Source organism: Herpailurus yagouaroundi, unplaced genomic scaffold, assembly GCF_014898765.1.
Source record: "Herpailurus yagouaroundi ecotype Mexico unplaced genomic scaffold, PumYag 77, whole genome shotgun sequence".
Taxonomy (NCBI): Eukaryota; Metazoa; Chordata; class Mammalia; order Carnivora; family Felidae; genus Herpailurus; species Herpailurus yagouaroundi.
The window spans coordinates 73,425,312-73,447,696 of NW_024412388.1; the positions used below are offsets into that span (position 1 = coordinate 73,425,312).

General features: G+C 36.4%; 1 protein-coding gene, 1 long non-coding RNA gene and 1 pseudogene across 9 annotated transcripts in view; 1 reads left to right on the forward strand and 2 right to left on the reverse strand.

Annotated features, from left to right (window-relative positions):
* Nucleotides 1-1,814: 1,814 nt before the first annotated feature.
* On the reverse strand, nucleotides 1,815-2,413 carry LOC121027409 (60S ribosomal protein L17-like; annotated as a pseudogene).
* An 11,173-nt stretch (nucleotides 2,414-13,586) lies between these two features.
* Nucleotides 13,587-14,015, forward strand: LOC121027410 (uncharacterized). The gene is made up of 2 exons (XR_005788727.1): nucleotides 13,587-13,699; nucleotides 13,952-14,015. It is a non-coding gene; the product is annotated as an uncharacterized LOC121027410 (long non-coding RNA).
* A 77-nt stretch (nucleotides 14,016-14,092) lies between these two features.
* ODF2L (outer dense fiber of sperm tails 2 like) overlaps nucleotides 14,093-22,385 on the reverse strand; it is a 37,195-nt gene continuing 28,902 nt past the window's right edge. For 4 of the 8 annotated variants that reach the window (XM_040470857.1, XM_040470854.1, XM_040470851.1 and 1 more), the window contains 5 exons: nucleotides 21,714-21,872; nucleotides 19,944-20,029; nucleotides 19,699-19,861; nucleotides 16,553-16,678; nucleotides 14,093-14,308 (listed from right to left, as the gene is read on the reverse strand). In XM_040470857.1, the coding sequence (XP_040326791.1) occupies nucleotides 14,180-14,308; nucleotides 16,553-16,678; nucleotides 19,699-19,861; nucleotides 19,944-20,029; nucleotides 21,714-21,872 (663 nt within the window). In that variant the 3' untranslated portion in view covers nucleotides 14,093-14,179. Of the gene's footprint in view, nucleotides 14,309-15,413; nucleotides 15,433-16,552; nucleotides 16,679-19,698; nucleotides 19,862-19,943; nucleotides 20,030-21,713; nucleotides 21,873-22,385 lie in introns of all 8 variants that reach the window. The other 4 variants (XM_040470855.1, XM_040470856.1, XM_040470853.1 and 1 more) reach the window with 3 other exon arrangements.

Consider the following 22,385-nt stretch of genomic DNA (forward strand, 5'->3'; position numbering starts at 1 on the left):
AAATCTTAACCTGAAAACCTGTGAACAGAGCAGAATTACCTGCAGTCATCAGTGCTTAAGAGGAAAAGACCCTCACAGTCTCAGTTCAAATTCCAAAACAGATATGCCACTGGAAAAGGGATAACCAGAGGTCATTACCTGATTGGATTAAAGTAACCAGCCCATCCTCACTTAATCTGCTTAAAGAAAAAAGGTAGACCCTCTCTGGCAAAAAAATTAGTCATCTTTAATGTCTACAGCTCTTTAATAGAAAGAAATTTGGAATAAAACATATTTTATATAGAAGAAAAATCAAAGGAGAGAAAAGGGATAAAACAAGTAGTCCTAAGAGGGAAGTATATAGCAACACAGGCCTACCTTAAGAGGCAAGAAAAATCTCAAATAAACAACCTAACTTTACAACTAAAGAAACTATAAAAAAAAAAAACAACAACAAATGAAGACTAAAGCCAACACAAAGAAGGATATAGTAAAGATTAGAGCAGAAATAAATGATAAAGAAACTAAAAATAAATCCAAACAATAGACCAGATCAATGAACCAGAAGCTGGCTCTTTAAAAAAAAAAATAATAAAGTTGATAAACCTCTACCTAAACTCATAAAAACAGAAAGAAAGAAAGAAAGAAAGAAAGAAAGAAAGAAAGAAAGAAAGAAGGAAAAAAAGAAAAAGACTCAAATAAAATCCGAAATAAAAGAGAACAGAGAACTGAAACCATAGAAACACAAACAACCAAAACCAAAGAGATAAAATTGTAAGAGAATATGATGAAAAACTATATGTGAACAAATTAGACAACCTGGAAGAAATGGATAAATTCCTAGAAACATATAAACTACCAAAAGTGAAACAGGAAGAAATAGAAAACTAGAACAGACCAATAACCAGCAAAGGAATTGAATTAATAATCAAAAAACTCCCAACAGACAAAAGTCCAGGGCCAGATGGCTTCACAGGTGAATCCTACCAAACATTTAAAGAGTTAATACCTATTCTTCTTTTATTTATTTATTTATTTATTTATTTATTTATTTATTTATTTATTATTGAGAGAGAGAGAGCATGCGAGCATGATGGGGGGCAGGGAGGCAGAGAGAGAGAGAGAGAGGGAGAGAGAGAATCCCAAGCAGGCTCCACAATGTCAGTACAGAGCCTGATGTGGGGCTTGATCTCACTAACCATGAGATCATGACATAAGCCAAAGTCGAGGGTCAGATGCTTAACCAACTGAGCCCCCCAGGTGTCCCACCCCATACTAAACTATTCCAAAAACTAGAAGAGGAAGGAGAACTTTCAAACTCATTCTGTGAGGCTAGCATTACCCTGATATGAAAACCAGATAAAAACTCCACTAAAAAAGATAACTATAGACCAATATCCTTGATAAACATAGATGCAAAAATTCTCAATAAAATACTACCTAACCAAATGCAACAATATATTTTAAAAAACCATTCACCGCAATCAAGTGGGATTTATTCCTGTGTTGCAAATGTGGTTCAATATTCACAAATCAATCAATGTGATATATCACATCAATAAAACAAAGAATAAGAACCATATGATTATCTCAATTGATAATCATTTTCTGTTATACAGAAAAAGCACTTGACAAAGTACAACATCCAATCATGATAAAAACCCTTAACAAAGTAGGTTTAGAAGGAACTACCTCAACATAATAAAGGTCACTTTGAAAAACCCACAGCTAATATCATACTCAATGGGGAAAAACTGAGATCTGTTCTTTTATGGTCAGGAACAAGACAGGGATGTCCACTCTCACCACTATTTTTTTGTTTTGTTTCGTTTTCTGTTTTTACTTTTATTTGCATGTATTTTATGCAGAATTTACTCCCCGGCCATCAGTTTTTGTTTCTTCAGTTTCTTCTGGGATATCTTTTTCTTCTGTGCAACCTCCTCTTCTGGTTTAGGAACAATCCGCTCTTTTTCAGTAAAGATCATCTCAATGTGGCAGGGAGAACTCATGTATGGGTAAATCTGACCTTGAGCCCTGTAGGTTCTACGCCGCATTTTTGGGGCTTTTTCACCTGGATGTGCTCAATGACCGGAGAATCTACATCTAAACCCTTAAGTTCAGCATTACTCTCTGCATTTTTAAACATGTGCAGTAAATATTCAGCACTTCTTTTTGGGCCACGGACCCTGTGTCCTGCCCCACTGTTTGGCCTGGGCACACCTACCAACTCCACCATTGTAGCATCAGAATGGCACACATTGCTTCTGCGAAGTGACATTTTCAGATACTTGGTAGCTTTTTGGATATGCATACCCTTGATGGCCTGGGCAGTTTCCCATGTGTTCTTAAAGTGAACACAAAGATTTGAACCTCTTGATTTGCATGATTTTGTCAGGTTTTCTGGGTCAAGTGAATAGTGAACCATTTTCAGAGATCACCTCAGGCTGCTTAAGGAAAGAGCTCTCACTACTATTTTTTAACATAGTACTGGAAGTCCTAGCTGCAGCATATCAGAAAACAAAAAGAAATAAAAGGCATCCAAAATGGCAAGGAAAAAATGAGACTTTCACTGTTTTCAGATGACATCATACTCTATACAGAAAATCTGAAAGACTCCATCAAAAAATTGTTTGAACTGATGCATGAATTCAGTAAGTCACAGGATATAAAATCAATGTACAGAAATCTGTTTGCATTTCTACACACCAATAATGAAGCAGCAGAAAGAGAAATTAAGGACTCAATCCCATTTACAATTGTATCAAAAACAATAATATACCTAGGAATAAAACTAACCAGAGGTGAAAGATCTGTATTCTGAAAACTATGATACACTGATGAAAAAAATTAAAAATGACATGAAGAAATGGAGAGACATTCCATGGTCATGGAATGGAAGAACAAACATTGTTAATGTCAAAACTACCCAAAGCAACATACACGTTTTGTTAATTTTTTGTTTTAATTTATTTATTTTGGAGAGAGAGAGAGAGAAAGAGTATGAGTCAGGGAGGGGAAGACAGAGAGGGAGACATAGAATCTGAAGCAGGCTCCAGGCTCTGAGCTGTCAGCACAGAGCCCAATGCAGGGCTCAAACTCACAAACTGTGAGATCATGACCTGAGCCAAAGTCAGACGCCCAACCGACTGAGCCATCCAGGCACCCCAAGTCAGACGCCCAACCGACTGAGCCATCCAGGCACCCCAAGCAACATACACATTTAATGCAACCCCTATCAAAATACCAACAGTTTTTTTTCACATAGCTATAGAAAACAATCCTCAAATTTGTATGGCACCACAAAAGACACTGAATAGCCAAAGCAATCTTGAAAAAGAAAAGCAAAGCTGAAAGCATCACAATTCCAGACTTCAAGTTATATCACAAAGAAATCTGTAGTGATCAAAACAGTATGGTACTGGCACAAAAATAGACCTATAGGTCAATGGAACAGAATAGAAAACCCAGAAAGGAGCCCACAAGTACATGGTCAATTAATCTTCAACAAAGCAGGAAAAAATGTCCAATTGGAAAAAGATAGTCTCTTCAACAAATAGTACTGGGAAAATTGGACAGCTACATGAAAAAGAATGAAACTGGACCACTTTCTTACAGTATACACAAAAATAAACTCAAAATGGATTAAGGACATAAATCTGAGACCTGAAGCCATGAAACTCCTAGAAGTCAGCACAGGCAATAATTTCTCTGACATCAGCTATAACAACATCTCTCTAGATATGTCTTTTGAATCAAGACAAACAAAAGCAAAAATAAACTATTGGGACTACACCAAAATTAAAAGCTTCTGCACAGCAAAGGAAAGAGTCAATAAAACTAAAAGATAACCTACTAAATGGGAGAAGATACTTGCAAATGACCTACCCAATAAAGGCTAAGCCCCCAAAATATATAAGTAAGTTCTACAACTCAACACCAAGAAAACCCAAATAATCCAATTAAGAAAGGGCAGAAGACATTAACAGACATTTCTTCAATGAAGAAATATAGATGACCAACAGACACATGAAAGGATGCTCAACATCACTGATCATCAGGGAAATACAAATCAAAACTACAATGAGATATCACCTCACACCTGTCAGAATGGCTAAAATCAACAACACAAGAAACAACAGGTGTTGGCGAAAATGTAGAGAAAGGGGAACCCTCTTGCACCATTGGTGGGAATGCAAACTGGTGCAGCCACTCTGGAAAACAGTATGGAGGTTTCTCAAAAAATTAAAAATAGAATTACTATATGATACAGTAATTCCACTACTGGATTTACCCAAAGAATAGGAAAACACTAATTCAAAGGGCAACATGCACCCCTATGTTTACAGTAGCATTATTTACAATGGCCAAAATATGGAAGCAGCCCAAGTGTCCATCAGTTGATGAATGGATAAAGAAGATGTGATGTACACATACAATGGAATATTATTCAGCCATAAAAAAGAATGAAATCTTGCCATTTGCAATGACATGGACAGAACTAGGGAGTATAGTACAAGTGAAGTCAGTCAGAGGAAGAATTTTATTATACCATATAATTTCACTCATAAATCAAATTTAAGAAACAAAACAAATGAGCAAAGGGGAAAAAAGAGAGGGAGGCAAACCAAGAAATAGATTCTTAACTATAGAGAACAAAGTGAAGGAAGTGGGTGGGGGAATGGTGAAATAGGTGATGGGGATTAAGGAATGCATTTGTTGAGATGAACACTGGGTGTTGTATGGAAGTGTTCAATAACTATTATTGTACAACTGAAACTGGTATTACACTGTATGTTAACTAACTAGAATCTAAATAAAACCTTGAAAAAAGGAGACAGAAAATGTCATAGAAATATTAGGGAAAAAATGGATCAAATAGAAAAAGAAAAAAGACCATTAAATCTAATTATGTTAAAAATTAAATATAAATAGGCTAAAATATATAAATGAGGATTGTCAAACTGAAAAGGCTGCAAGCAAACAAACAGAATATATTTTGTGGTTTACAAAATAAAATATAAAGCTATAGAAAGGTTGGGAATAATAGGATGGAAAAAGATATACAGTTGACCCTTGAATAACATGCAGGTTAGGGGCACTGACCCCCTGCACAGTCCAAAATTCATGTATAATTTTTGACTCCCCCAAATCTTAACTATAGCCTACTGTTGACTGAAAGCCTTACCAATAATGTAAATAGTCAACACATATTTTGTATGTCATATGTATTATGTATAATATAATGTATTGTACAATAAAAGAGACAAAATATTAAGAAAATCATAAGGAAGAGAAAATACATTTACAGTACTTTATTTATCAAAAAAAAATACCTGTGGACCCATGCAGTTCAAGCTTATGTTGTTCAAGGGTCAACTGTCTATGCAAACACTAAACAATGAAAGCTGGCATACCTATACTAATATCAGACAACATACTTTAAGGCAAGAAGCATTATTAGAGATAAAGACATTTAATAATGATAAAAGGAGTCAACTCATAGGAAAACATCCCAATTCTAAATCTGTATGCAACAAACATAGGTCAAAATAGATACAGGAAACACTGACAGAATTAAAATGAGGAATAGAAAAATATACAGTAATGATGGGAGATTTTTATATACCTTTACTCTTCACAAATTTAATATTATTCAGGGAGATAGAGAAAATTGCCCGCCTGCCTTAGGACACTGCCCCCATAACTAAAACTGACAAGAATGTTTTTAAGGAAAAAAAAAAAATAACAGACCAAGCTCTCACATGAACAGAGAGGTAAAAATCATGAACAAAATATTAGCAAATTAGTTTAATCCAGCAATATACAAAAAAGATAATATAGGAAGAACAAATGGGTTTTTTTTCAGAAGTGCAAAGATGGTTTAATATTTGAAATCAATTAATCTAATTAACACTATTAACCAAAAAGAGGAAATCATATAGTTATTTTGAAAAATATATTAAAATAGCAATTCATAAAATCCAATATTCATTCACATAATTAAAACCCTTAGCAAACTACGAATAGAAAGGCATTTCTTAATCTGATAATCTATCTACAATAACCCACAGAAAACAGCATACTTAATGAATTATTGAAAGCTATTCCCTAAGATTTCAAAGAAGAAAATAGTATCTGCTGTCATTATCTCTATTTAAAATTGTATAGGAAGTCCTATCCAGTGTACTAAGGAAGAAAGATAAGAGAAAGGCATATGATTAGAAAGGAGAAATATGAGTTTTATTTGTAAATGATACGATTGTATACAAAAAAAAAAATCCAAAAGAACATATAAACTATTAGAATTAAATTTCATCAATATAACTGAATATAAGGTAAGCATATAAAAATGAACTCTGTTGCTATGTCACAACATATATATAAAAAATAAAATTTAAAAAATAATACTATGGATAGGAAGATCAAAAAATCAAATACCTAGGCCTAAAAAAATATGGGCAAGGCATTTAATTGAAACTGTAAAACATTACTGAGAGGTTTTTCTAAAAATTTGAAGTAAGGGAAAGGATATACAATATTCTCAAATAGTAAAGATGGGGGCGCTGGGTGACTCACTTGGTTAAGGATCCGATTCTTGATTTCAGCTCAGGTCAGGATCTCACGTTTCAGATCAATGCCCCACCTTGGGGTCCATGCTGAGCATGGAGCCTGCTTGGGATTATCTCTCTCCCTCACTCTCTGCCCCTCCCCTGCCTCTCTCTCCCTCTCTCTCTCTTTCAAAATAAATAAACAAACACTACAAAAACTCAGAATGAAGAAAGTAAAAAAACAACAACCTAACTTGACTTTTTTTAAAAGAATGGGTGACATCTACTCATTTTTTTTAAGTTTATTATTTATTTTGAGAGAGAGACAGAGAGAGAGAGAGAGAGAGAGAGAGAGCGAGCATGCATGCGTGAGTGTGGGAGGGTCAGAGAGAGAGGGAGAGAAGGAAACCCTGGTTTCACACTGTTAGCGCAGAGCCCCATGCAAGGCTCGATGCCACAAACCATGAGATCACGACCTGAGCCAAAATCAAGAGTTGGATGCTTAACTGACTGAGCCACCCAGATGCCTCCTAACTTGACTTTTAACAAGATAAAAAAATTTAAAATCGGGCCACCTGGCTGGCTCAGTTGGAAAAGCATGCGACTCTTAATCTCAGAGATGTGAGTTCAAGCCCCACTTGGGTGTAGAGATTATTTAAACTAAAAAAAAAAATTAATGCAAATGAATATCAAATAAATAGACATGTAGGAAAATAAACAGCTTCAGGTATTACTTGAACTGACACCAACTAAATATTAGAAACAAAAGTATAGACTTCTAAAATTATGAACAAATATTAATATTTACAATTTCAAAACTCCTTGTAATTTTCAGAGCATGTTCACATTCCCACTTTACAGTTTTAACTAAAATTGAAAGATGGCTTGACAACATTGCTGTTCATTTGAATGTTGAATGACAAGATTTAAGTGTTCTTACTAGGTGCCAGGCATTGGCTAAGCAATAGAGTGGCATAACAGAAATAGTTCCCACCAGCATCTAATTATTACCTTAGAATAAATGCCTAAGTTGCAAATTACTGTAGCAAATAGCATAAACAATTGTGTTTCAAGAACTGGGAAATTTTTCATGGCATTTGATACTATAATTCATATCTAGGCATTTATCCTAAAGTAAGAATTAGATGCATGATGAAATTCACTGCAGAAGAGTTTGTAACAAAGAAAACATGCAAACAACATAACTATCCAACAGTGGAGCAATAATTAATATATTATGGTATCTCCAGAGATAAATGGAACAGTAAGTCCCATGAGTACCATGTGAGAATTCTCACTTTACCCCATCTTTTCAAAACTAGGAATAACCTCTTTAAAATTACTGTAGGGAAAGATGAGATTTGTTTTCATTTACATTTCTTTATGACTAAATCTGAACATCCTGTAAACATATTTGTTGGCCATTGGTATTTCTTATGACTTGTCTGTTTTTATCCTTTGGCCATTTATCTGATGGACATTTGCATTTTATTAATTTGTAAGACCCGTTTATATGTTGAGCAGGAAAAAGCAAAGTATAGAAATCTTTGTGTCTACTATATTCTCAAGGGTTAGGCTTGGTGTTTTAATAGGAGTCAACTCATTTAAAATTAAAATTCTTATCTCTTATTTTAACTTGATGAACACTATCAGAAAGGCTAAAATAGAATTCTCAATAAGCCAAGTTCAAAATACTAAAACTCAAGTTAGGCTCTTGGCATGGAAATGAAAATGTATGAAGTTTTAAAGAATTAACTGTGCTCATCTGTAGAAATAAAACAAAATATTTTAAATATAAAAAAGTTTTAGATAGTATTCAGGTGACATTCAAGAAGTTTTAGTTACCATTAATTACACAAATGAAATTATCATTCTAATATGCCTTACCATATTAGATTCAGATGCTCTTTCTATTTTGTTCTTTTAAAAAAATAGATTTTTTTAAGTGACTTTAAGCTTAAGTGATAAAGCTTAAAGTGACTTTAAGCTTGCAAAAAGTGGTCACAGTTTGTAATTAAAATATTTATTTAAAATAACATATGACAGCAAGAGGCACCTGGGTGGCTCAGTCAGTTGAGCGTCTCACTCTTGGTTTCAGCTCAGGTCATATCCCAGGGTCATGGGATTAACCCCGCTCCAGGCTCCACGTTAAACTTGGAAGTCTGTGTAAGACTCTCTCTCTCTCCCTCTGCCCCTCTCCCTGGCTTGCACACGCTGTCTCTCTAAAATAAAAATAAAGTAAAATAAAGTATGACAGCTAATCACAGTTTTAATTTTTCTGGTTTAAAGCTTAGTGTGTTGTCAATATTAACTCTATCTAATAACAAACGATATGGAGCGCTTATAACAGTCCTTCTTCCCTCTAATCCCACCCCAAGCCATGCCAAAGAAAGAAGCAAGATACTTAATTTTTTAATATGCCTGAACTTTCCAATTTTAAGAAAATCTTAGAATTTAAGGAAAATATTTTTTATTTATTTTTAATATTTTCTTCTCTTGTGGAAGTGTTATTGAAAAGCACAACAGTTGTAATGTTAAATAAATCAAAAACAGTAAGTTATACCTAGCACTTAAGCAACTATCCAAATTCATTAGTATCAGAAGAAGAGAAGACAACATATGGGATTTTTATTAATTTTTATTAAAAAAAAAAAAACATTCCTCTTCAAACTACCTGAAGCAACCTATTCCACCTCCCTGACTTACTCCCAACTCCCTCCCATTCGCCACTGTAGCCTATGGAACACACATGTGATTATAAACAAGGTCTGCATCCTGAGTCTCTTCAGACTCCACCTGCACGTGAAAGGAAACCTGCCGCCTCACCCAGGAAACTGCTTCCCCTGCAGACAGCAAGAGAGAATGCTATTCATTCTTCTGGACTCTGCAATTTCCATACCTTTCCATACCCCTCCTCCTACCTTGAAGTTCAGAAGTAATGGCAGTATCACCATCCCTCCACCTACCTATCCATCCAACAAATATGTACTTAGTGTACAAATATGTACTTAGATTTAACAACCTTTAAAATCCAGTGAGACAAATGCAAAATGACCAAACAAATAAAAAATTGCCAATTATGAAAGAAAAGAGTAGGAAGCTATATGAGAAAATGAAGGGGATCTAGTCAGGCCAAAGTAGGAGAAAGAGTATTTCAAAAGAAAACAAAGGAGTGAAGTTGGTCTTCGGGGAAACCAAGTGCAACTGGGTATAGAGGGTGAGGAGGAGAGTGCTGGAGAGGGTGAGGAAGTGGGTAGAGCCTTGAGGCCAAGGACATGAGGGCCAGAACATGCAAGACCTTAAGGGTCAGGTTGAGGACTTTGGATTTTATTCTAAATGCAACCAAAACCACCAGGAGAGTCTTAAAACATCCACTCCTTATCACAGTGACCTACTCATCTGCCCACATTTAACCGGGATGCTTGCTCTTCAGCTCCACCCCAATCCCTTCCGCGTTCTAGATGGCTTCAACTTCTATGCCTTCTCAGTTACACAGCATCCTGTGCTCCGGTGACCTCCACTCCACCTCAAGCAAACTTCTCCCTTTTTCCTTGTCCCAAACTATTCCACCTATGAAAATCCAATTCCAGTATTTCATTCTCAGACCAGTCCTACTCTTCAACCTCCTACCAGTCCTACTCTTCCACTCCCTAGCATGCCTGTCCTCCAACCTTCAAAATTTTTTATTTGATTAGCCAAAAATTGAAAGTAGTTCAATCTCATTGGAATAGTGAAAACTTATTACTATTTCCTCCATCCCTACCAAAGCATGTAGGCTTCTCTACACCTTTCTCCATGCTCATACCAACATATATGAACTCATTCACAAATAGAGATGCTTGATTATGGAAAGTGAATCATACCAAATACATAATTCTGTCACTCTTAAGGTTAAACAGTTTATAAAAATAAAAGCTATGAACAAATCTCAAGCCAGCAGATACAGATCGAATTCATTCTTCAAGTTGCCTTACATTACTCTAGGTGCACACACCGCCGGTGGTTCCCCTCCAAAGGGAACTTTCGCTTGTTGTCTGGTGCAACTTGCTAACCCCTGAACACCTTGAAGTGGGCTCTTCTGTGGAGCAACGTGCTTCCAATGTTGGTAGTTGAGGAGAACTGATCTCGTGACTGAAAACATCTGGGAGAAGAATGGTTTTTCACAGCCCTCCAGCAGAGGATAGCAGGTCTCAGGCCATAAGAACAGAAGCCATCCACCTTTCACCACCTGGTTTGCCACTGCCCAAGAAATGTGCATGGTGGCCTGCTGGCAGGTATTGAGGGAACCACCACCATGAGTAGGCGAGGAAAATTAAAACTCACTTATGGGGTTTGGAAAGAAAGATGGCCAGCAGGACAGAAACTTGAGATTCCTTCTGTAGTAGAACCAATGGAAGAAACAGATGAGAATTTTAATGAAAATATAATGGAATTACAGCACAAAAAACAAAAAAAACAAAACCCAGTACTTTCAGGAACTAAAAAACATGATTTATTAATTAGAAATTCAATATCCAACAGAAAGAGAATGACTGCCCTTGAGAACCACATTAGTGGTCAGAAAAGTCAGGTGGAAATACCTCACAAGAAACCCTGTGACAGACCCCGAGGGAAAAGGCAAGTCGTGCGGAGATCAGATCCAGGAGACAAAACAAGGAGGAGGAAAGGAACATGTGGAGAGGTAATAATCACATAAATAACGGAAAACAACTTTTAGCATTCAAGAAAGTCTTGAGTCCCTGAATATCAAGGATAAAGAGGAAACCCTGCCAGGCTGTCAGCACTGTGGGACAAGGACCTTGTGGGACGGTGGAAAGCTGGAAGTAGAGGTGCTGCTTAGGGACACCAGGGCACTGACTCCAGGCCTCCCTAATGCTGGGTTTGGTTCACACACCAGTAGAGCCCAACGTCTATACTTAATGCATCACATGGAAACATTAAGCACAAAGACTGCTAATGTTCTTCTAGGGTCTGGCAAGCTTCCTGTTGTCTTTTGTCACTAGCATCTTAGGACCAGCCTCAGAGACTCCACAGTAGTCATTTCCTTCCACAGTCTATCTGAAACATTGCAAGTGCTACTTTTTTTTTTTTTTTTTTTTTTTTTTTTACTTATTTTTGAGAGAGCGAGAGAGAGAGCGTGCAAGAGCATTAGCGGGGAGGGACAGAGGGGGGAGAAAGAAGATCCCAAGCAGGCTCCGCACTGTCAGCACAGAGCCTGATGCAGGGCTCAAATTCACAAACTCTGAGATCATGACCTGAGCTGAAATCAAGAGTTGGACGTTTACTTGACTGAGCCACCCAGGCATCCCTGTAGGTACTAATTTTTAAATGTTATATGCCCAAACTACTTTGGTAAAAATTAGAAGTATAATAAAAAGAAAATATTCATAGATAAGGTAAATGCATGATTGTTAAAAGAAACCCTTACTTTTATTTATGACATGTATATGAAGGTAGTATGGTCATAGTTAAGAGCAGAGACTCTGGAATCCTACCACTTACTAGCTCTGTGATCTTGGGCAAGAAACCTTTTTGTGTTTTGGTTTCCCGAAAAATAAATGGAGTCAATAGCACCTATGTGTTAAATGAAAAGATTCAATGAGCTAGTACATGCTCGGCACCGGGAGCTTTGTCTGGCACATAGCAAACACTCGGTGAATAATAGCCGTGCTGCTGCTGCCACCATTGCTTGCGACAGGAAAACAGCACCGTACGTAGAACCTTAACTTCAGAATCAGAAGAGTTGAGCTCAGCTGCCAACTTTAAAAGTTAAGAGTTTTATACCACAGCCGCGGTACTTAATCCTTCTATGCTTACATTTTTTTCAAATGTAAAACAGGAATATGAATACCTTTCTCTTTCAACGTCCATCTGTCTATCCACAAACATCACCTGAGCATTTACTATACACCAGCTATTGTCTAGTGGCTGGAAAAAAAATCTGAGTAAGAGCTCACAGTCTAGTGAGCTCGTAGTCTAGTGAACCATACTCAGGAACCTTAGTTTCCTTTCATGTGAGCATTTCTTAAAGCTCCCTTTGCTTTAGGAGGTGAAGAAAGGACCACAAAGGGTAAGTATGCGTTTTAGCAAAAGTACTAGGATTTAAAAAAAAAAAAAAAAAAAAGGCAACTTTAATGTTGTTAGCAATTGTTGGGCAAAAAATGTGGCCAGGTCCTGAAATTACTGTGTCGTGGTATTTTAAGAAAAATACTATCGAGCAGTTGGGTCATTGGCAAGTAACTCCTGTAGACCATATGGCAGTCTTAGGACTGAGGGAGACCAGAGAAAAGCAGAATCGCATTTCTGGTCAGAGAAGAGGATAAAACATCTCGGGGAGACTCCTCTGTCCAGAGGCTGGACCATGTAGTAGACAATTTGCCTCTCTGAATGATCTTTTGAGACATAAGTGTCCTTTGAATAAACAGCTCTCAAGCCATTGTCTGAGAGGAGCTACTATTACTGGATTCCTTGTTGACTACATCGGTCCCCTTTGAGAGCGTCCTGCCTTGGCATATAGAGTGGGGGATTAAAGTGGGAACAAGCTCTTGGTATCTCTTCTATGTCATCACAATAATAAAGACCTTATCCTAAAGCTTCCTGGCATTAAGAGTGCTTATTTTGATCATCCCAAGGGAGCTGTCTATAGGAAGGGGTGGGACAAGTTGTTCCCCTGTAATCTTTTAGTAAACTCAGGGGGCTTTAGAATGTTTACACTGATAACACCAGACAATCACTAGTAAAAAATTAAACACAAAAGAGACTGAATTCACAGGAGAGTCCAAATGCCCATTCTTTATAAAGAAACAGTGCGGGACAACATGTTTTCATCTGTCACCATCAGTTGGCATTTAATACCTATAATTTAAAATTCTATATTAAAAGCCTCACAGAAATTAGAATCGCATCATACTTGAAACAGTATTAAGTACATTGAGACATTTGGAATCTTTAGAAAGTAGGTAATTATACCATTTTTAAAAATTAATATCCAGAATATTTTCCTTGATTTTATATATATATATATCGCCACAATGTAAAACAAACTATATGGGTTATTCAAAATCATGTATTTGGCTCATAATCAGCCTAGCTTTATTACAAATTCACTTAAATGGTGGCTATAAACAAGATTCTGGTTTCTTTTGTGTACGTGAAAAACATTCTAAAAACCAGTATCGGGGCGCCTGGGTGGCGCAGTCGGTTAAGCGTCCGACTTCAGCCAGGTCACGATCTCGCGGTCCGTGAGTTCGAGCCCCGCGTCGGGCTCTGGGCTGATGGCTCAGAGCCTGGAGCCTGTTTCCAATTCTGTGTCTCCCTCTCTCTCTGCCCCTCCCCCGTTCATGCTCTGTCTCTCTCTATCCCAAAAAAAATAAATAAACGTTGAAAAAAAAAAATTAAAAAAAAAAAAACAAAAAAAAAACCAGTATCATTTAAATAAGTATTAAATTAAACTAGAGCTAAGTGGAAATTATCTGGCAAAAAGGAATACTGACATCTATATCTTAAAGTTGCAATTGGATAATAAATTATATTTTTAAAATGTACATAAAAACTCTACTACTCCCACCCGTAAATTAAAGTTTATTTATTACCCAATCATGTTTTAGACTTAAAGTAAAATCCTATCGCTTATAGAAAATAAATCCAACAATTTATCCAAACATTGTTACATAAGAAGTTTTAAGAAACTGTAAATAATTCTTAATACTCTCATTTTGATTCTCCGACTTTTCAAGACTATGTTGTATTTCTTTCAAACATACTTCCTGGTGTTGTGCTTTCTAAATAAAAGAAGAAACAAACATAATCAATTATGGCATTCATATCAAAGGATCAATTAATAATGACATTCATATCAAAGGAGAGTCACAATGTAAAATTTATATATACAGTAATTAAATACACAATTTTAATTTTGAAGAGAGAATTCTAACATCTGATATGTTCATTATTTACTTATCTTAGAGCTCACTTTTCTTTAAAATTCAGCATGACTAAAGTACATACATGGTTGATCTTTACTGTGATACTATTTTATTGAAACTATCATAATTAATTTTCACTACCTTTAACATGACCTATTTTAATACTAGTTTTTGCCATTTTCTCTGCCTAAAAATTTCTATTTTATACCATAAGACTTCTGCTGCCTTAAAAATTCCAGTTTTTATAATATGAACATTTTTAGAAATCTTTAAAAATAAAAAGAATTCTAAATATTATAGGTGTTCTTTATTTGAGGAAAAAATTCAAAGCCCAATATATTTTTAAAAATATTCAGCTGCACACAAATTCCCAAATTGATCTGTTCACTGAAAATACTTCAGATAGATAAGTTGCAGATACCATCTAGCTTCCAACTAAAATGTACACACCTTCAAAAGAGAAAGAAATCTTTGCATTCCTTCCTATCAGGTATTCAATGATACCTGATACCTTCTGAAACTGAGTAATGCCCTTTGGGAGAGGGAAGTGGCATGGGATGAAACAATGTGTGAGGATGGGCTACACAAAATCATAGAATGAACATAGTGAATCTTTGAGGAACATCAGTTTTACTCAACAGTTTGGAGGGAAAAATTAATATGAACACACTTATATTGTAGGGTAGAATGTGAAATGTTTGCGGATTATAGGATAATGTATTAGACTCCAGAGACATTCAGGCTTCAGGAAGGATGGCCTGGGTTAAGGGGGTGGGGCCATGCCTGGGTCTGCATATCCACCCTGCCCCAGGTGAAGCACTTGGGCAGGAAATCTGAAGAAGCCTGCTACCCTGGGCGGGGTGCTGTGGAAGACACCAGGATATAATCAACTATGGGACAGGCTCTCAGGGTGCTTCCAATTCAACTGGAGCTAAGATATGTATATAAAATAAATACTGACCTGCCCACGGAACTGTCCCCTGAAAGGACAAAATACATAGACTCATTTTTCAGTAATGTCTAAACCAATGTTTAGAATTCTAGATTTTTACTCCTGTAAAAATTATCAGATTTAACAGAACCTCAGATCTTAAACTTCTTTCTTTTGGAAGCTTTAACGAAGTACTGGGAAATTGTAGAGAAACCCAACTTATCTTACTATTTTTTTTAGAACTTTAATCACACATATTTTACAGTATCAAAAATTCTGATGGTGGGAAAAACATTAAAAAATCAATCTATAAATAAAAGAGATTTAGAATAAAGGGAAGGCCCATGCTACATTAAAACTGAGAAACGTTTGTTCTGATTAAATTGCCATGGCACTTTTGATGGTGATAAAATGAAACTAAAATTGCATGCCAAAAATCATTTAACTTTGAATCTTTCACGTTTTCAACTTTTAGACACTTGGGAATACAAAAATAGTTTTCGTGGTGTCTCCGGCTCCCAGAAAAGATAAAGTATCATCATTTTCTATGTAACCAAGTAGATAGTTTTCAAGTAATTTAGTCACGACTAGTGCTAGCTCTCATAGTGCCTTATGCCAACTGACTACTTTCATGAATATTTAGGAAAAGACATTAGAAGATTAATTAAACACGGCCAATTTGGTATTCTCATTTCATGGCTGAGTGGCTCAAAGCACCCGTCTCATATGCAGATATAACAATACTGAATATTTACTTAACACAAACTCATCACCTTCTAAAATATAATATTCATTACTCAAGACAGATATCAAAATCTAACTCATAATAGTTTAAATTGTGTATCTTAAAAAAATGAAAAATTCATACCAGAAATTCCTAAGTAGATTATATCTGTAACTTTCATTAAACAGTCGTCATGCAAAAGTAATATGCAGGAAAGGGCCTGATGAGACTTGGGGAAATGTAATAGAAGCTACCAAGGATGCAGTATAATAATTCTTTGGCATAATCATGACATCTTAAATTTTTATGATTTATATAATTTGTTATTTTTAATATTACCAGTAAAGCAATCCCCTCACTTCATACTTTAACTAAACTATACAGTAAGAATGTTAAATGCTAATTTACTTTTTATGAAAATATATTAAGCCCTACAAATACTTACACTGTTCATTTTGCAAACAAGTTGACTTTGTTCTTCATTTTTCTTTCTAAGCTCAGTTTCCAGATCTAATATTTTAATCTGTAAAACCCTCTCTCTAGATGACATTTTCTCTATTTCTTCAGAAACCTATAATTTTCATTAAGAGAGTAAAATAAGAGAGTAAAAATAAGTATGACTTAAACACTTGACATAGTTATACTATACCTCTTTTTTCTGAACAGATATTAACTGTATATTAGCTTAATTAGAAAATGTCTAAAGATGTTCTATCTTGAAAAAATACATATAGCATAAGTATGCTTATTTCTCTTTGCAGTTAAAAATATCTGCAAAATTAGCTTGAGATGGAAGAAGTATACACATTTGCACTCCTCTGTGACTTGGGTAGGTGTTTTTCCCACTACTGTGTTTTTTTAACCTACTGAGGCCAACTTGCCAGTTGCCATCCTACTGTATGGATATTCACCGTGGGGTCTAGAGTACTGACAGAGCATAGAAGGTTCTCATCCAGTGCTACTCACAGATTGGATGGATGAGATTGGGACAGAGCAGGAGATGTATACACGTCACTCACACACAAGAAACTGTTTTTTCATTCATTCACTTACAAAGTGGTCTGAATTTGAGTTTTCTATTTCTACGATGGTTTATTTTAGCAGAAAGTCTAGCTGAGCTATGTTCATCCAATGATTCAGATATGTGGGAGCCTTTCTGCAAGAATTCTGGGTTGGAGCCAGAAGAGTAAGAGTGGAGGCAGGGCTAATTCAGGAGTAAGGAGCTAGTGGGAAGGACTGTCCTCTAACTATATTCCTACTGTAAATTTAGTTCTAAGTTATTGTAAAGTAATTTACAAAAATTTCTTTTGCACAAATTCCAAAGGCGATTGTGAGTGAGGGATGCTTGCAGGATGTAAAGCTGTAGGAGAAAGAGCCCTTGACAATGTCCTCAGTGTGGACAATGGTGACAGGGCAGTGCTGGCACCCTCACCTGGCAGGAACTAGAGACAGCCCCATGTTCCAGTGCAGCAGGAGAGAAAGGAGAACGTAGACACATCTCTGGGGAACTCTCAACACTTCTGAGAAGGAATCTGAGAACACCTACCATTTCTGAAGTCTACCTAGGCTGAACCCAGGATAAAGGCATTTATTTTCCTTTCAAAGGTTGATGGGGCTGAGAAATCTGGATTACATTCCTACCGTTGGCAATACATTTTGCTACCTAGTTTTTATTCAATGTTGTGCCTTTCAAAGTCAATTTAAATTGGTTTCCCACAATTAAAAAAAATCTAGATAGATAGATAGATGACACTTGCAATGTATGAGCCACACTTCAAGGACATCAGATTTTATCTAACTTATGTGGAATTGCCATTCACAAGTTCGTGAAAGACATGGGTGGAAAAGAGTTTAGAGGGAAAGATTCAGAATTTGGTAGTGGACATGTTAAGGTTGAGATGTTAAGTAGAGATGTCAAGTAAGTAGCAGAAAATCTGAGTCTAGATTTCAGGGGAGAGAGAAACCTGGGGAAGAGATACACATTTGAGAGTCATCATGGTAAAGAGGATCTCTTTTTTTTTTTTTTTTTTAATTTTTTTTTCCACGTTTTTATTTATTTTTTGGGACAGAGAGAGACAGAGCATGAACGGGGGAGGGGCAGAGAGAGAGAGGGAGACACAGAATCGGAAACAGGCTCCAGGCTCCAAGCCATCAGCCCAGAGCCTGACGCGGGGCTCGAACTCACGGACCGCAAGATCGTGACCTGGCTGAAGCCGGACGCTTAACCGACTGCGCCACCCAGGCGCCCCAAAGAGGATCTCTTTTTAGCACCATTTAATCTGATGAGGAAACACATCATCCCCATTTACTAATTAGGAAACTAAAAGTTTAGAGAAGTGACTCACTCTGGGTCAGGGTGTAATGTCACCCTGAATTCAAACCCAGTCAGAGCCAGAATTCAAACCTAGTGCCTGTTGGAATCCAAAGACCACTTTATGCCCTTTCAAGATTACATTTTCAAATCATTTGATAAATGTATTTTTTCCTTAAGACCCTCCTGAATCATTTCCCAATGCCCCCAGTTAAACTAACGACATCCTCTGGTGTACCGTGCACCCTCCCACTGTTGTAGCACCTACATGCTGGATGACGTTTGTCTGCTTGCCTATTATCTACCTATTGGACTAGGAGTGTCCTGAGAGCTGGGGCCAGGTCTGTTGGAGATGGTAAAAAAGACATGACTTCCAGGTAACCCATGAGCTGGACCTGGGCAATTGGAGGTTCCCCACCTTCTCCCCTATCCTTCAGGTATGTGTTTTGCTTTCCTTCCCTGGTCCCAGTAGCTGCTCCAGGTAAATAGCCTTGAGAATGAAATGTGACGTTGAGATTTTCTGGTCTGGGTACATGACTGAACCTAGTTAAAGGGCTTCCTTATAAACTTAAGAGTCTGTCAGGTGGCTGTGGAAATCTACTCATCTTGTGGCTGTCCAAGACAGCTCTCATGTTCCCTTGCTTATTAAACCTGCCATTTTCCAACCAGGAATGGTGCATCTCTTTCTACGGTCTCTCTCTGCCCTCCACATGTGGGTTTCTGATTACACCAGGGAAACTGCCGATGAGCTTGGGAACTAACAAGGTCTTATTCATCTTTGCATCTCGAATACTAGCAGAGTGCCCAACACACAGTAAGATATTTATTAAATGCGAACCAAATGGATTTAACTGGAATTCAATTTTTCTTTAATTCTTGTATGTATTTATGCAATAATATTAGGCAAAAAGAAAAGGGAATGGAGCTTTACACCTCACCAGATCCTAACCAAAATGTTCGATAATTTGCACAACTGCTTTTTATTCAAAAAAACAAAACAAAAACAAACAGGAGGGGGGGAATTCTTCCATGTTTTCCATCTCTGCCCTCTACCCTGCCACATCATCATTCACCTAGTGAAGTAATTCTGTACCAGTAATACAGCTGTTTAGCTCCAAAAGGGACAAGTTGGTAAAAAACAAAAATGTAATTGCTCTCTTCACCCTGTCATCAGGATAAAAACAATAACTGTAGGTTTGGTAAGATGAGATATTGTCTGTTTAAAAAGACGACTCTTCGGTAAACTAATTAAAAAGTTTCTAAATAAAGGCCATCTGTACCTTTTGTCTTCCTTCTTCTAAAGCAGCTTCCAGCTGTCTGGCCAATGCTGTATGTTCTGCAGATTTCTCTTCAAACTTAAGATTGCTGTGCTTAAGACATTCTTCTTGGTTTGCCAGTTTCTTTTCAAGCTCTTTATTTTCTGCATCCATCTGTTCTAATTTTCTTTTTGCAGAAAACATATATTTTAAAATTATAGTGTATAGAGAAAAATGTAACACCAATTTTAAGTCAATTTAATACTTACTGTTTAAGGTTTTCACACTTCAACTGAATAAGATAATTTTCCTCTTCCAAAGAAAGCTTTTTTAGAAGATTATGATTTCCATCAACCTAAAAGAAGGGGGGAAAAAGTTTTCTTGGTTATTTTCTTTATAAGCAACTTCCAAAGAAATCTATGTACTTTAGTGTTAGAATAATCATTAAAGAAACAAGAAGGCCTAAATATTATTATTACTCCTACACAGAGAGACTCAAAGAAATAATTACATTTTTAAAACATAAGTTCTTAAATTCCTGATTAAGTTTTTTTTTTTCAAAAAAACTATGCTGTCTCATAGGAAATCATCTACTAGAAGGTTTTTTCTGAAAGATGGCAATTAAAACATTCTGAACAATGCTTTGTTGAAAAAGGATGTTTATTTTATGAAGTAAATTTGAAGACTAAAACTCATTAATATCCAATTGTTGCATATTTAGAGTTACTCTTACAGTTTCCTGCTTCATCTCAAGATAGTGAATGATAATTGAACATCTATGAAGTTAACTATGAGTGAAAACTGTATTTGTGAGAAGCAAAATAAAATGAACAAACAAATCAACCGAAGACAACTTGTTCATGCCAAGACCAAATACTCTTCCCATTGCTTCAAAAGCTATACTTATTTTAAGAAGCCTTGAAAATACTTTTTTTCTCATAATTTAATTTATAATTTGGGTTATCGATGTAGATTTGGCATTCTCCTACAGAAATCTCTTCTCGGGAATTTAAATTTAGCAAAGATTTATTTGCATGTTTTTTTTAAAAGCAGGATGCATTTCAAAATTAAAATCCCGGTTACATTTGGAAGATAGACAGGGAGTTGTTTTTGCAAATAAACAAAAAGACTTGCTACCTCCTTGCATATACTTCTTTGAAAAAGTAATTAATTAAAAAAATATTTGTAAGGGGGCGCCTGGGTGGCGCAGTCGGTTAAGCGTCCGGCTTCAGCCAGGTCACGATCTCGTGGTCCGTGAGTTCGAGCCCCGCGTCGGGCTCTGGGCTGATGGCTCAGAGCCTGGAGCCTGTTTCCGATTCTGTGTCTCCCTCTCTCTGTCCCTCCCCCGCTCATGCTCTGTCTCTCTCTGTCCCAAAAATAAATAAACGTTGAAAAAAAAAATTAAAAAAAAAAAATTATTTGTAAGAGCTTACTCTGTGCTAGGTATTGAATTAGAAGATGGTATGTGGATTCTCTCTCTCCCTCTCTCTCTTCCCCTGCCCTGCTCATGAGCATACTGTCTCTCAAAATAAATTAATTAATTTAAAAAAAAAAAAAAAAGGAGATGGCTATGTGGTGACTAACAGGGCATTGATGATCCCTGTTCTGACGGGAGTAAAAAAAATAATAATAATTGAGAATAATCCAAATGAATTTGATGTACAATTCTAATGAAAATAAATTCTAATTTTTGTATGGTAAGTTATGATAATCTGGTTTATCATGATATCAAAAAGATATATGTAAACATAGTATTGCTCCTCTCATGCTATTACTGTGTTCTCAAATGTCTAAATACAGATTTATACATATAAAATGAGCTATTTTAGCTACCAATTTTCCACGATAAAATACTATAAGAATAGGTTGCAAAATATTACAGCATCTGCAATAAATTGATAAATTGACTTAAATGGGAGTTAAAAAAAAACAAAAAAGCAAAACAAATCAACCCCTGACATGAGTGCCCTTAACTGGTGAAATCACTCCAGAGAATTCCTTTAACGTATCTAGAAGACAGCAAAATGACAGCTGGACACCTGGCCCTGAAGCTCCCTAACGGTGTGCACCTTGTCCACACATCTCTCCCTGTAGTGCTGCACACTCTCCTGACACTCGTGAAGCCTCTGTTCCGCCGCCGTCACCGAATCGCAGACGTGCTCTAACTCCTTCAGATGAGATTCCGTCTGGCCTCTCATCTGAGTTGGAGCATTAGGGAAATAAGTGCAAGGTTACACATTCAGCATTAATGTCTTCACTACCTTACATACTACATATGCTCGTAATACAATGAGTATTTTAGGTATAATGGTTTTAAGCAAAATGATTCAACCAAATAAATACGAATAAACATGAACTTGGACTCTGCCAACTAAGAACATATAACTCAAAAGCGGGCTGCAATTTAGTTTGCAAAAAGTCTGTTGAGTAACTAATATAACACTGTATGTTAATTATACTGGGATTAAAATTTAAAAAGTAGTTGAAAATAAGTTTGTTGAGTAAATGCATATAATATTAGCCTGCAGGGAGAATGTTTAACGTACTGAGGAAAGCAAACTTCCTGAATCCTGTAATTTATACTCAGGCATAGTTATTACTAGTAAAGCTAGTGTGGTAGTTTTCTACTACCCAGCCATCAGTCTAAAGTAATCGTCACTCTCTGTCATTCAGTCTTGTAACTCAGATCTTTTAGTCTGAACAGCCTTGCT